This window comes from Bos grunniens, chromosome 14, assembly GCF_055505025.1.
Source record: "Bos grunniens cultivar Pamir isolate PY7600 chromosome 14, Bosgru_T2T1.0, whole genome shotgun sequence".
Lineage (NCBI taxonomy): Eukaryota > Metazoa > Chordata > Mammalia > Artiodactyla > Bovidae > Bos > Bos grunniens.
This window is the reverse complement of record NC_141178.1, coordinates 12,995,773-13,009,570: the sequence shown is the minus strand read 5'-3', so window position 1 is coordinate 13,009,570 and position 13,798 is coordinate 12,995,773. Positions and strand designations below refer to the sequence as shown.

Sequence of the window (13,798 nt, the reverse complement as noted above, 5' to 3'; positions counted from 1 at the left end):
CTACAAAACTGAAACAGGCACACACAGAAAACAGACCTGCAGTTGCCAAGGGGGAAGGATGGATTGGGAATCTGGGACTAGCAGATGCAAGCGTATCGGATGGACAGACAACAAGGTCCTGTCGTATAGCACAGGGACTATATTCAATACCCTATAAAAAACATAATGGAGAAGAAAAAATAAGTTAAAAAAACTTTTTTAAAAGACTAATCATTTCAGGAGGACACTGAGCTCACTTCTCCCCCAGTGAACACATCAAAAATACATCTACATCGCTGAAAACAACCTGGAAACTGGCAAAGAGAGGCTCTTCTACAACCAATGGAGTGGGCAGAATGAGAGGGACACATATGAGGTTGGGACCTAGGCCCTTAGCAGGGGACACAGGAGGAGCGGAATATCACACACAGGCTCAGGGATCCACCCTGGGAAGACAATTACCCTTCGCTAGTGTGAAAACCAGTGGGACTTACTGGAGTGCTGTGAGAAGCAGAGACTGTGCACAAGCTTACTTACTCCCAGGATTTGCATCAAGGCTGCAGATGGAAAAGTGCCTGCAGCTCTGACCAGATGCCTGCTCCAGCCCCTCTTGTCCAGCACTGCTCTCCACTAAGACAAAGGCTATCACTGCCAAGGAGTGTGCACACACTCAGAGAAAAGGAAGCCAGCCTGGACCCGAGCCAGCACGCACGACACGCTGCAGGCTGAAAACTGCCCGGGGCTCTGCGTGGCTTCCGGGACTGTTCCCGCATGCACCCCAGCCCACCCAGCTGCCTGCTGGAGCCCCTCTGGCTCTCCAGTAGGGCTGAGGTGCCCTGCCAGAGGAGTGCACACACTGAGAGCTCAGGCCAACCCTTAGAGCTTGTGTCTAGGACCCTGAGCTCTGATCGCACCCAGACAATGGGATGACCGCCACTGGAGGAGCCCAGGAAAAGCCCCAGCTCACACCTGGCTTAGCTATAGCCCCTTCATCTTTAGCCCTACCTCCCACCACAGTGGTAGCTGCCAGCACACCCCAAGAGAAGACGTGACCTACGCTCACTTCAGATCCAGCTCTCCCACCAAAATAACTGGGCACAAACAGACTGCGTAGGGACAGCCCCACAAAAGGATGCCCCTTCAAGATTGGGACAGGTAACCATTCTACCTAATTTCATACAAAGTTATACAAAATGAAAAGACAAAGGAATATATTTCAAGTGAAAGAATAAGGGGAAAAAACTGAGAAAAACCCCTGGTGATACAGAGATAAATAATTTACCCCATAGAGTTTCACAGTAACAGTAAAAGGAATGCTAACTAAATTTGCAAAAAGAATCCATGAACACACTAAGAATTTAAACAAGGAAACAGAAAATATTAAAAAGAACCAGTCAGAGCTGAAGAATACAATTAAAGAAATGAAAAGTGCACAGGAAGGAATGCACAGCAGACTAGCGTGACGGGCGGGGGCAGGAAATGGAAATCACCCATCAGAAGAGCAAAAAGAAAACAAAATTTTAAAAACGAGCATAGTTTAAGGGACCTCTAAGACAACATCAAGTGTACTAGCACTCACTTTATACGGATCCCAGGAGAAGAGGGTGAGAAAAGAGTAGAAAATGTATTTGATAAAATTATGGCTGAAAACTTTTTGAAGTTGAAGAAGGAGACAGATTTCTATAGGAAGCACAAAGAGCCCCAAACAAGATGAACCCAATGAGACCCACACCAAAACACATTATAATTAAAATGGCAAAAGTTAAAGAGAATTTAAAGGCAGCAAGAGAAAAACAGAGAGTCAAACACAGGGGAATCCCTGTAAGGCTATCTATCAGCTGATATTTTCTGCAGAAGCTATGAAAGCCAGAAGGGAGTGGCATGATATATTTAAACAGGTAAAAGGAAAAAACCTACAGCCTAGGATACTCTACCCAGAAACATTATCTTTCAGAACTAAAGGAGATAAAGAACTTCTCAGACGAGCAAAAATTGAGTTTACCAGTACTAAAGCAACCTTATAAGAAGTATCAAGGGTCTTTTTCAAGTGGAAAACAAAAGATTATAAGAAGCAAGAATTCATAGAGGAAAAAAAAAAAATCCCAGTAGTAAAGACAAATCTTACAGTAAAGAAGGTATATCGACGACTTTAAATAAGCTGGTATGAAGATTTTTTAAAAAATTGTAAAAGCAACCATAACGACAATAAATGGTAAAGAGACAGCCATGCAGATGAAAAGTTTAATAACAAAAACATAAAAATATGAGGGGTGGAAGTAAAAATTGTCTAGAATGTATTTGAACTTAAAAGACTAGTTTAAGTCCAGTAGATATAATTACCATATAAAACATACACAAATCTCGTGGCAACCACAAAATAAAAACCTACGATACACAAAAACCAGTAAGAAAGCAACCCAAACATAGTGTAAAAAGACAATTACACAACCACAATGGAAGAAACAAAATGAAGAAATGAACAGAGAAAAACTACAAAAACAACTGGAAAACAAGTAATAAAGTCAGGAAGTCCAGTAGTACACACCTATCAATAATTACATTTGCACCACCTACTGAACGGGAGAAAATATTTGCAAATGAAAATCCTTTGAGGGGTTAATAGCCAAAATTCAAAAGCAGTTCATACAACTTGATATCAAAAGAACAAACAAAAGACCCAAATAGACACTTTACCAGAAAGATATACAGATGGCCAAGAGGTCCACAAAAAGGTGCTGAAACATCACTAAGCACCAGGGAGGTATCACTTCACATCTGCAGAATGGTTATCATCAAAAAGACCACAAATACTGTTGGTGCAACCACTGAGCTGGTCATAGCCAGCTGTCGTATAAAATCCACTTTTCATTGCGTGTCACAATCCAGTTGAGAAATGGTTTCTTGTACAGAATAAGAGGACACTTTAAAAAAACAATTTTGGATTTGAAGGCAGCTCATGTGGAGAAGGCAATGCCACCCCACTCCAGTACTTTTGCCTAGAAAACCCCATGGATGGAGAAGCCTGGTAGGCTGCAGTCCATGGGGTCTCTAGAGCGGACTCAACTGAGCGACTTCACTTTCACTTTTCCCTTTCATGCACTGGAGAAGGAAATGGCAACCCACTTCAGTGTTCTTGCCTGGAGAATCCCAGGGACAGGGGAGCCTGGTGGGCTGCCGTCTACGGGGTCACACAGAGTTGGACACGACTGAAGCGACTTAGCAGCAGCAGCAGCATGTGGCATACACTTATTGAACTTTTTCACCTTTCCAGTTTGCTTCAAATGCCAACATCCACAGAACGGTTGATGTTGAGTTCTTCAGCAATTTCTCGTATAGCTATAAAAAGATCCGCTTCAGTGATCCTCTCAGTTGGTAGTTGTCAACTTCTGCTGGCTGGCCACTGTGCTCCTCATCTTCAAGGTTCCTGTCTCCTTTGCAAAACTTTTTGAACCATCACTACACTGTATATTATCAGTTCGGGGCAAATGCATTGTTGATGTTGCAAATTGTCTCTGCTGCTTTACAACCCATTTTGAACTCAAATAAGAAAATTGCTCAAATTTGCTTTTTGTCTAACATCATTTCCCTAGTTTGAAATCAATATAAAATAAATAGCAAGTAATAATTAGCAAAAAAAAAAATAAAGTGATAAACGTGCATTAAAATGATGTATAACATAACCACACTTAAGAGTGTATTCCAGTATCAAAGAACAAAGTTCAACAATGCAAAATTACAATTACTTCTGCACCAATATAATAAATCCAAATAAATCGAAACCACTAATTTGAAAAGATATATGCACCCAGTGTTCATAGCAGCATTATTTACAATAATCAAGATATGGAAGCAACCTAAGTGACCATCAACAGATAAATGGACAGAGAAAATATGGTTTACACACACACACACACACACACACACACACACACAATGAAATATTACTCAGCCATAAAAAAGAATAAAATTTTGCCATTTGCAACAAGAAAGGCCCATAGGATATGATGCTTAGTGAAATAAATTAGAGAAAGGCAAATACTGTATGTTATCACTTACATGTAGAGTCTAAAAGTTAACACAAATGAATAAACATAACAACAAGAAAAGAAGAGAAACAGACTCACATATATAGAGAATAAAGCAGAGGTTACTAGTGGAGAGAGGGATGAGGGGAGGAGCAACATAGCGATAGGGGAGTAAGAACTACAAACTACCATGTCTAAAGTAAGTAAGATACAAGGATATACTATACAACACAGGGAATATAACCAATACTTTATGATAATGTTAAATGGAGTATGACCTATAAAAATATCAAATCACTATGTTGAACACTTGAAACTAATATAATATTATAAACCAACTGTATTTTACTAAAAAAAATTTTTAAAGGGTAATCCTTTTAAAACATGACCAAGAGATGGTCTCTTTCTTTGCTCAGAATCCTCCAGCGGTTTCCCGTCTCACTCAGAGTAAATGCCAAAGTGGCTGCAGTGGTCTCCAACACCTTACCTTTCTGGCCCAGATGCCTCTAACCTAATCTCCCAAACTATCCCTCCCTCTCTGCTGTGTCACCCTGGCCTTCTTTCCTTTGAATGTGTTCGGCACACATACCTCAGGACTTTTGTATTTGCTGCTCCTTTTGTCTGGAATATTATTCAGCCACATATTTCACACTCCTTTGCCTCCTTCAAATCTTTGCTCAAATGCTACATTAGTGAGGTTTTTTCTTATGGAAACCCCTGCTACACCAAACCTTCCCTAACCTCCTTAACTTTTCTATACAGAATTTATTTGCTCCTTGAGTGCAAGGACTTTGCATGTTTTACTCAGTGCTATATAACCCAGTACCTAAAATAGTGCCTAGCATATTTGGGGCAATATCTGTTGAATGAATGAATGAACAAGTCTGTGTGTGCAAAAACAAACAGTAAGACAGACAGCTGCTGGGAGATGGAAGTCTTGTGAAGGGACCACAGGACCAAGGGGCAACCAGGGGCACACTGCCTGGAGTGCAGGAGCAAAAATGCCTGCATAATTGAATTCATTCAATTAAAAAACAAATGCAGCAAGACACTCTTATAAGATGACAGACAATTAGGGAAAATATGGAGGATTTATCTATTAAAAATGGAATTTGTTATTATTTTAAAGTTATAATGGAAGATCACAATGGAGATTATTTATTTTTAAACTGTGACTGACTTAAGATGCTCAAGTACAGTTTATACCTGAAAAAGGAAAAAGTGAAAAAATACAGAACCAGGACTTCTAGAAATACACCAAGGACAAACAGCTGGACTCAATTACTCTGCAGATTCATCAAGTCTAAGCTTCGTCAGGCCTCAGTGCTACAATCACAGCCTCCCGTTCGCTCCTAGCTCACCTCCTATCGTATTCACCAGAGGCTGCATCAAAACTGGCCACACTCTTCAAGACCCCCAACCTTCCCACACTCCCTCACTCTCAATATCTGATCTCTCCATTTAATTTACTGAGAAAATTAAGGCCATTCTATCTCAACTCCCTCAATGACACTCTCCATTTCAATTTATCTTATACCTCAGCACACATTCCTTCCATTCTAATAAAAGGAAGACTCTCTCCTTCCTTTGTTATTCTTCAGACAAGAGTTAGTATGATATAAGATTTGGGTTTGCTATAATTACTTCAATTTCCATTTCCCTTTAAAGTTAAAAACTCATTTCAAAAAGTGCTCTGAAGAACTGTTATATTCATGCAAATTATGCAAATATTGTAGAGAATAAGCAGTAATACTCTGATTAACCTATTCAATTAATAGACAAAAGTGCAATGTTACTTGCATAGTTTAAAATATCCTTAGAAAAAGAAATTCCAGGATGGTCTTTCCAGAAACATTAAATTAAGTTCATTAGCTACCTTTATTTTTGGAATTGAATTGTTAAGCAGGAGAAAGAAGTCCCCAGCAGAGACCTTAAGCATGTCCAACATATAAGTTACAACTATCGTTCTTTATTATTCAGCATTAAACACATTATATCATAATTTTTTGCAAATAATTTATAAGGTATTTTAATACCAGCCTGAGCCAGTTCCACATTGAAGGCTCTCAGTGCAAAAGCAGAGCTTCTGGATTCGGCAGGGAGTAAAAGGGAACATAAATAGCCTTCATAATCTCGTTTCCTGTAACAAAAAGCAGAAAAAGGTAATTATTTTGCACTTTCCAAGTTGCACACAAAAAATACTGACCAAAATGAACTAGAAACATGGCTTCAATTCAAAATGGGCCTTAAGTTTCCTATATTTTATATCTTTCTCTACAATTACAAAAAAAAATGTATCTGTCTCCAATTTCAGAGCAGTTAAAATAATCAATCTCTATTAATTTATTTTGACATGTAATATATATAATTTTAACTATTTCAGAATCACTTTGGTTTTAGTAATAAGAATTCAAATGAGCTACAGATATAGAAATCTAGAAAACAGTTCCAATAAGTCCTGGTATGAATACACACACATTTATATACGGGTAAGACATAAAGACAGAGAACAGCACGGGGCGCCGTCGGGGAGAGTGCGCCCACGTGTATGCACACACACTCACTCATGGTCCCTACGGCATCTGTTGAGAAAGCCTAGAAACAATGACATCCGCCCCTCCACCCCAAAACTGACACCTAGACCTTGATCTCTCCACTGCAAGAAACGTAGGCTCCTTGAAGCAATGAGTGACTCCAGGACTGGTGCACGGAAAATACAAGATAAGCCTGGAGCATCTTCTTGAGTAGAAAGTGAACAACCATTCAAAGAATGGAGGGCCCTGTCAGAGGCCAAAGAAAGTGGCTTGATGAAGTTCTCACTGGCCGAGTGGGGCACCATTCAGACACCAAAAAAACACTGAGAGTAAAGACTGCAACAGGACTCCATGAGCCCAGACCAACACACATGAATGAGTAAACAAACACAAAGAGAAGGAAGGTGACAACCAGTACATGGAAACTGAGAAATCTAGAAGACACGACTGAATTTTTTAACATCACCATTTGAGAGCTCTTAACTACCAAGGTAACCACTGATTCAGGCAAATATCAGTGTCCGAAAATGTTAAACAAGTGAAAGTTTGACAGGAAAAGGATATTTACATAGTATTAAAGTATGACTGTGAAGAGAAGAGAAGCTAAAAGCAAAGGAGAAAAGGAAAGATATAAGCATCTGAATGCAGAGTTCCAAAGAATAGCAAGAAGAGATAAGAAAGCCTTCCTCAGTGATCAATGCAAAGAAATAGAGGAAAACAACAGAATGGGAAAGACTAGGGATCTCTTCAAGAAAATTAGAGATACCAAGGGAACATTTCATGCAAAGATGGGCTCGATAAAGGACAGAAATGGTATGGACGTAACAGAAGCAGAAGATATTAAGAAGAGGTGGCAAGAATACACAGAACTGTACGAAAAAGATCTTCATGACCAAGATAACCACGATGGTGTGATCACTCACCTAGAGCCAACATCCTGGAATGTGAAGTTAAGTGGGCCTTAGCATCACTACGAACAAAGCTAGTGGAGGTGATGGAATTCCAGTTGAGCACTTTCAAATCCTAAAAGATGATGCTGTGAAAGTGCTGCACTCAATATGCCAGCAAATTTGGAAAACTCAGCAGTGGCCACAGGACTGGAAAAGGTCAGTTTTCATTCCAATCCCAAAGAAAGGCAATGCCAAAGAATGCTCAAACTACCACACAATTGCACTCATCTCACACGCTAGTAAAGTAATGCTCAAAATTCTCCAAGCCAGGCTTCAAAAATACGTGAACCATGAACTTCCAGATGTTCAAGCTGGTTTTAGAAAAGCAAAGGAACTAGAGATCAAATTGCCAACATCCACTGGATCATGGAAAAAGCAAAGGAGTTCCAGAAAAACATCTATTTCTGCTTTACTGACTATGCCAAAGCCTTTGACTGTGTGGATCACAATAAACTGTGGAAAATTCTGAAAGAGATGGGCATACCAGACCACCTGACCTACCTCTTTGAGAAACCTATATGCAGGTCAGGAAGCAACAGTTAGAACTGGACATGGAATAACAGACTGGTTCCAAATAGGAAAAGGATTACTTCAAGGCTGTATATTGTCACCCTGCTTATTTAACTTATATGCAGAGTATATCATGAGAAACGCTAGGCTGGAAGAAGCACAAGCTGGAATCAATATTGCTAGGAGAAATATCAATAACCTCAGATATGCAGATGACACCACCCTTATGACAGAAAGTGAAGAACTGAGAAGCCTCTTGATGAAAGTGAAAAAGGAGAGTGAAAAAGTTGGCTTAAAGCTCAACATTCAGAAAACGAAGATCATGGCATCTGGTCCCATCATTTCATGGCAAATAGATGGGGAAACAGTGTCAGACTTTAATTTTTGGGGCTCCAAAATCACTGCAGATGGTGACTGCAGCCATGAAATTAAAAGACGCTTACTCCTTGGAAGGAAAGTTATGACCAACCTAGATAGCACATTCAAAAGCAGAGACATTACTTTGCCAACAAAGGTCCATCTTGTCAAGGCTATGGTTTTTCCAGTAGTCATGTATGGATGTGAGAGTTGGACTGTGAAGAAAGCTGAGCGCCAAAGAATTGATGCTTTTGAACTGTGGTGCTGGAGAAGACTCTTGAGAGTCCCTTGGACTGTAAGGAGATCCAACCAGTCCCTTCTAAAGGAGATCAGTTCTGGGTGTTCTTTGGAAGGAATGATGCTAAAGCTGAAGCTCCAATACTTTGGCCACCTCATGCAAAGAGCTGACTCACTGGAAAAGACTCTGATGCTGGGAGGGATTGGGGGCAGGAGGAGAAGGGGACGACAGAGGATGAGATGGCTGGATGGTATTACCGACTCGATGCACATGAGTTTGGGTGAACTCCGGGAGTTGGTGATGGACAGGGAGGCCTGGCGTGCTGCAATTCATGGGGTCGTGGGGAGTCAGACATGACTGAGCAACTGAACTGAACTGAAAGTAGCTACTCACCAAATAAGTATTACTTACTAACTTTTTTATTAATTAAATTTAAAAGGCAGAAACCTTGAAAGACACCCTCTCAACCAAGTAATTAAATTTAAAAGGCAGAAACCTTGAAAGACACCCTCTCAACCAAGTAACAGAAAGTTCACCCCACAGTAATAGGATAAATCAACATGCTGTGCTTCCTGATAAGATATGGAGAAAACCACAGAGTGAGTTCTGCAATATTCTTGCAAAAACTGTATAAACCCAAATTGAGAGAACCCAGCCGATTCTCCTTAAAAAAAAAAAAAAAAATTCAGTTCATGGAAGATGAAAAACTGTTCCAGATTAGAGAAGACTAAAGACTTTTGACAACTAAATGTAGCACATAATCCTGGATGCATGAAAGTCATAACAGAATAACTAGCAAAAGTTGAACAGAGTCTGGATTAGATGGTAATATTGAATCAATTTTAATATCTTGATTTTGATGGCTGTACAATGACAATAAGGGAAAGAATCCTTGTGTATTAAGAAATACACACCAATAACTAATAAAGGAGATAATAGGTCATCTACATCTTATTCTCAAGTGGTTCAGAATGTCAACAATGAGAGAACTGCAGTGAAGAGTGTATTGGAGCTCTGTGTGCTGTTTCTGTAATTTTTATGTGAATTTGAAATTACTTTAAACTGAAAAGTTAAAAAAAATATAGTCCTTACTATACTCATTCTAGGATGATGTAAGTCTAAAGTACTAGACTGCCTACTGACAAAGCTGCTTTCATTGTAATTACCTGGAACCTGACTGTAACAGTACTTCCTATAAAAACAATACTCAACATTAAATGGGTCCAACCTCATTCCACGGAGTTTAGGTTCTGAAACTCGGACTACTCCCACTTTTCAACTGGTTCACATTTTGCTGTGTGGCTAACAGAGAACTTAAACTTCACAATCCCCGCTCAACTTCCACATAGACTAAAGGGAGAGGGCATGAATTGTAGCAACCTAGCGATCACAAGACAGCTCTACTGAAAAACCCCACCAGTTGCAGTTTCAGCTATAATATGGAGGGTCTGGGCAAAACAGCTTTATAGCTCACACTTTTAAATATAGATAGATGTAAATATTTTCAAATTTTATTACAAAAAGTCTGTAAACATCAAAAGTGTTTAAAACACCTGAAAGCTAATATGGAACAGTGAGAAAATACTGAATAGGAATCAAAACTACAATCTTAATTTCCATCATTCAACTAGTTATTGACAGAAATGATATCAGTCATGTCTATTTCCTAACTTATAAAATGAAGCTTGATAACCTACCTGTTTCATATCTCCTAAAAAATAACCAATATGTGAAGGATTTTCAAGCTTCTTACAGGAAAATGAAAAATAAAAGGATGACAGAACTATAACAGTCCTTGGGAAATAAAGATATTCTACACAGCTAAGGATTTGCCCTGTTAATAACTTTTTTTAAATATTTTGGTTGGAAATTTTTCTAAACAATATTACCCACTTCTTCACATTAGATAGAATACACTGACTACTGACCCATTTCTTCACCAATCAGGATCATTGTTATAAACATAGATTACTAGTATACAAGGATATCCTTTAAGTGGCAAACCAAGGTCCAGTTACCTCAGAACTGTAACAGATAGTGAGAAATCCTGTACTGTGATAGCTTTATACAGCAACACAGTCAATAACTTTTCATTTATTCATTCAAACATTCATTCAGTGCCTACAACGTGCCAAGCACTGTGCTAGACACTGAAGATGGTACAGACTTCATCTAGCAGGGAGAGACAGACATATGAGAAATAAGCATATCTAGTGCTAAGACTGCTATGCTAATTCCAATGACCTGTGCAGCTGAAGCACAAAGGAAGAAGTGGTTCCTCAGTGAGGCTGGAGCACTTCCAGATACCACCAGTAGCAACCTCATCTCCTTATTAGAGCATTAATTCCCAGGTCTAGAGGCTTCCCAGGTGGCGCTAGTGGTAAAGAACACGCCTGCCAATGCAGAAGACAAAAGATGCAGGTTCCATCCCTGGGTCAGGAAGATCCCCTGGAGGAGGGCATGGCAACCCACATGAGTATTCTTGCCTGGAGAATCCCACCATCAGAGAAGCCTGGCGGGCTACAGTCCAAAGGGTCACAAAAGAGTCAGACAGGACTGAATTGACTTAACACACAGGCAAGGCCTAAAGAACTGTTTCTCAAAACCAGACCCCAAGAGGCCTACATATAATAAATTAGGTTTGAAACTTTCCCAAGAATCTTGATTCCTAGAAGAACCCCGGTGGGCTAACCTGAAGTTATACGGTATCTCTTCTGATATTTGGAAGCTTTGCATAAGACACATGTCCAAAACAATCCTGCACACACAATTTCAGAGTCCAAATCTTGCAGAGATTAATGGACAATAAGAAGCTAAAAGTTATCTTCTGTCCAAGTTTCAGTTTGTTTTAAACTTCTAGTTCTCTGTTCAAGTGTCATTATGTGCCTGAATTTTTACACCCATCATGCAATTTAATCCTCACAACCACCTTATAAAGTGGAAGTATAAATCTGCTTCTAAGTCACTTCAGTCGTGTCCGACTCTGTGTGACCCCATAGACGGGAGCCCACCAGGCTCCCCCGTCCCTAGGATTCTCCAGGCAAGAACATGGGAGTGGGTTGCCATTTCCTTTTCCAATGCATGAAAGTGAAAAGTGAAAGTGAGGTCGCTCAGTCGTGTCTGACTCCTAGCGACCTCATGGACTGCAGCCTACCAGGCCCCTCTCTCCATGGGATTTCCCAGGCAAGAGTACTGGAGTGGGTTGCCATTGCCTTCTCCAAAAGTATAAATCTACAAATGAGGAAATAGGTGAATCTTAGTTAACTCTCCCAAATGACACAACTAGCATTAATAAACTCAGATAAGGTTTGCCTGCTTTAAATCACTAGAGTCAACAGCCTCCATTCCACTTAATTACCAATATGGACAGATTAAGTGTCTCCCCATTTGTAAATATATATTTGAGAAAAGCTGTTATGTGATATCTACAGACTATTACTAGAAGAACATAAAAGAAATCTGTAAGAGCGACTCAACCCTGGATAGGAAAGTCAGAGGACACTACTGGTGTCAAAGAAAAACCGCACTGAACAAGTGACTGTGGATGGTATACATTTTGGTAACCTAAACTGTTTATTATCAAAAAGTGGTAATTTTAAACTATATAAAAATGAATATAACTTTTTTGGCTTTTACAATTTTTAATGCCCTGATTTCCACTAATGCTACCTTGTTTCTCCAAAAGTAATCAACAAGTAAACAAGGGGGGATAGGTACACTATTTTTAAAAGCATTAAAAACAAAACACTGAAATGCATGGGAATTCTGTCATTATACTACATTTTGCCATAACGGAATTCCAAAAAATTGGGATTTACTAGCCCAATCAAATCCAGGGTGGTTAACTACTCTAGCACTTCTCAGAAGCCCTTGAGACCAGATATTTTGAGACCTTCTGCCGCTTTTATTAATCAAAGGCAGCAGAGTCGGGGAGGGGAGCGGTGTATTTTAAACCATTCATCCCTGAAGTCAGACCTGGAATCCAAGACAGGCCCCTGCCGAGATGTATCAGGTAACCTGAAACATCCAATTCACTCCTCTGTGCTTTTCACGTGTTACCTGAACAAAATCGTCATTAAGCCTCTGACTTTATGAGGCTTAGATTCCACTGAACTCGGGTAAATCCCCTGAATTCTCTCTAAATCTGTTTCCATATCTGCTAGATAAGATAATACCGTTTATACTGTACTCACTGTGCCCCTGCTTTGAGCCAGACATTGTTCTAAATGTTTTAATTCATAAAACTCGGAGTGTACAACTGTCCGTCATACTTTGTGGCGAAGATTACATAAATTACTTGTAAACTAATATTTTGCATAATGCCTGACTGACACACAAGAAGAACTCAAAGTTAGCCACTGCTTACTTAAAATTAATTACTAGTCATCTTTCACATTAAAAAAAAAACACTCATGTAAAAAGCTTAACGTTAAGACTCAAGCAACATGACAGACGAAGGAATTTTGCCACAATTTTGGGACCGATGTGAAAGCTCCTGTGGCTTCACTCCCACCACACACCCAGGGATGACCCCAGGGCACACACGTTGGAATGCCAAGAGGCAGGTCGGCCTCGAGGCCCGCCGCGCCCACGAGGGTCCCTTCCGGCCTCGCTCCCCGACCTCGGGGCAGGCCGGGCTCTCTCACCGCAGCAGCTCCAAGCAGTAGCGGTCAGTGCCCGAGGCGCCAAGTCCACTACCCGCGGCCACGCTCCTCCCGGACGCCACGGGCTCCGAAAGCCGCCGTGCGCGCGCCCACAGGCCCCGGGGTGGTCGGCGGCGACACAGGCCGGGGACGCCGAGCCGCAGAGGTCCCCATGCCGAGCCCAACGTGGAGGCCGCCATGACACCGACGCCGCCTGCCCTTCGACCCCGCGTTCTCGGCGCGCGGCTACGCTCGGCCACGCCCCCGGCAGGTCAAGCAGCACGGCGAGGCGGCGGGAAGGCGACCTCTGGACGCTGCTCGGAGAGGAGCCAGGTGTCGCTGTGGTCTGCCGCCGTGCACCTCAGGGAGAGCCCCGCCTGAGTCCCAGGGATTCCGCCCAGGCTCTCCCCTTCCCTTCCAGGCCCTCCTGAAGATGTGTTTATCGAGATAGGAGAATGGAGAATAATTTAACAGTTTACTAGCTTGATTTATAACTTTTAAACAATTATTCACATGGCATGTGAGCCTCCTTAGGCCCTCTTAACCTCAGGCCGGTGAAATG

At 41.0% G+C, this 13,798-nt stretch overlaps 1 protein-coding gene across 17 annotated transcripts in view; it reads right to left on the bottom strand.

Moving 5' to 3' along the window:
• Positions 1-13,452, bottom strand: part of NDUFAF6 (NADH:ubiquinone oxidoreductase complex assembly factor 6) — a 38,506-nt gene extending 25,054 nt beyond the window's left edge. For 3 of the 17 annotated variants that reach the window (XM_086335990.1, XM_086335985.1, XM_086335991.1), the window contains exons 1-3: positions 13,240-13,452; positions 6,041-6,144; positions 37-151 (exon numbers count right to left, since the gene is read on the bottom strand). In XM_086335990.1, coding sequence (XP_086192116.1) covers positions 37-151; positions 6,041-6,120 — 195 coding nt within the window. In that variant the 5' untranslated portion in view covers positions 6,121-6,144; positions 13,240-13,452. Of the gene's footprint in view, positions 1-36; positions 152-6,040; positions 6,145-13,138 lie in introns of all 17 variants that reach the window. The other 14 variants (XM_086335995.1, XM_086335992.1, XM_086335996.1 and 11 more) reach the window with 8 other exon arrangements.
• Between the last annotated feature and the right edge of the window lie 346 nt (positions 13,453-13,798).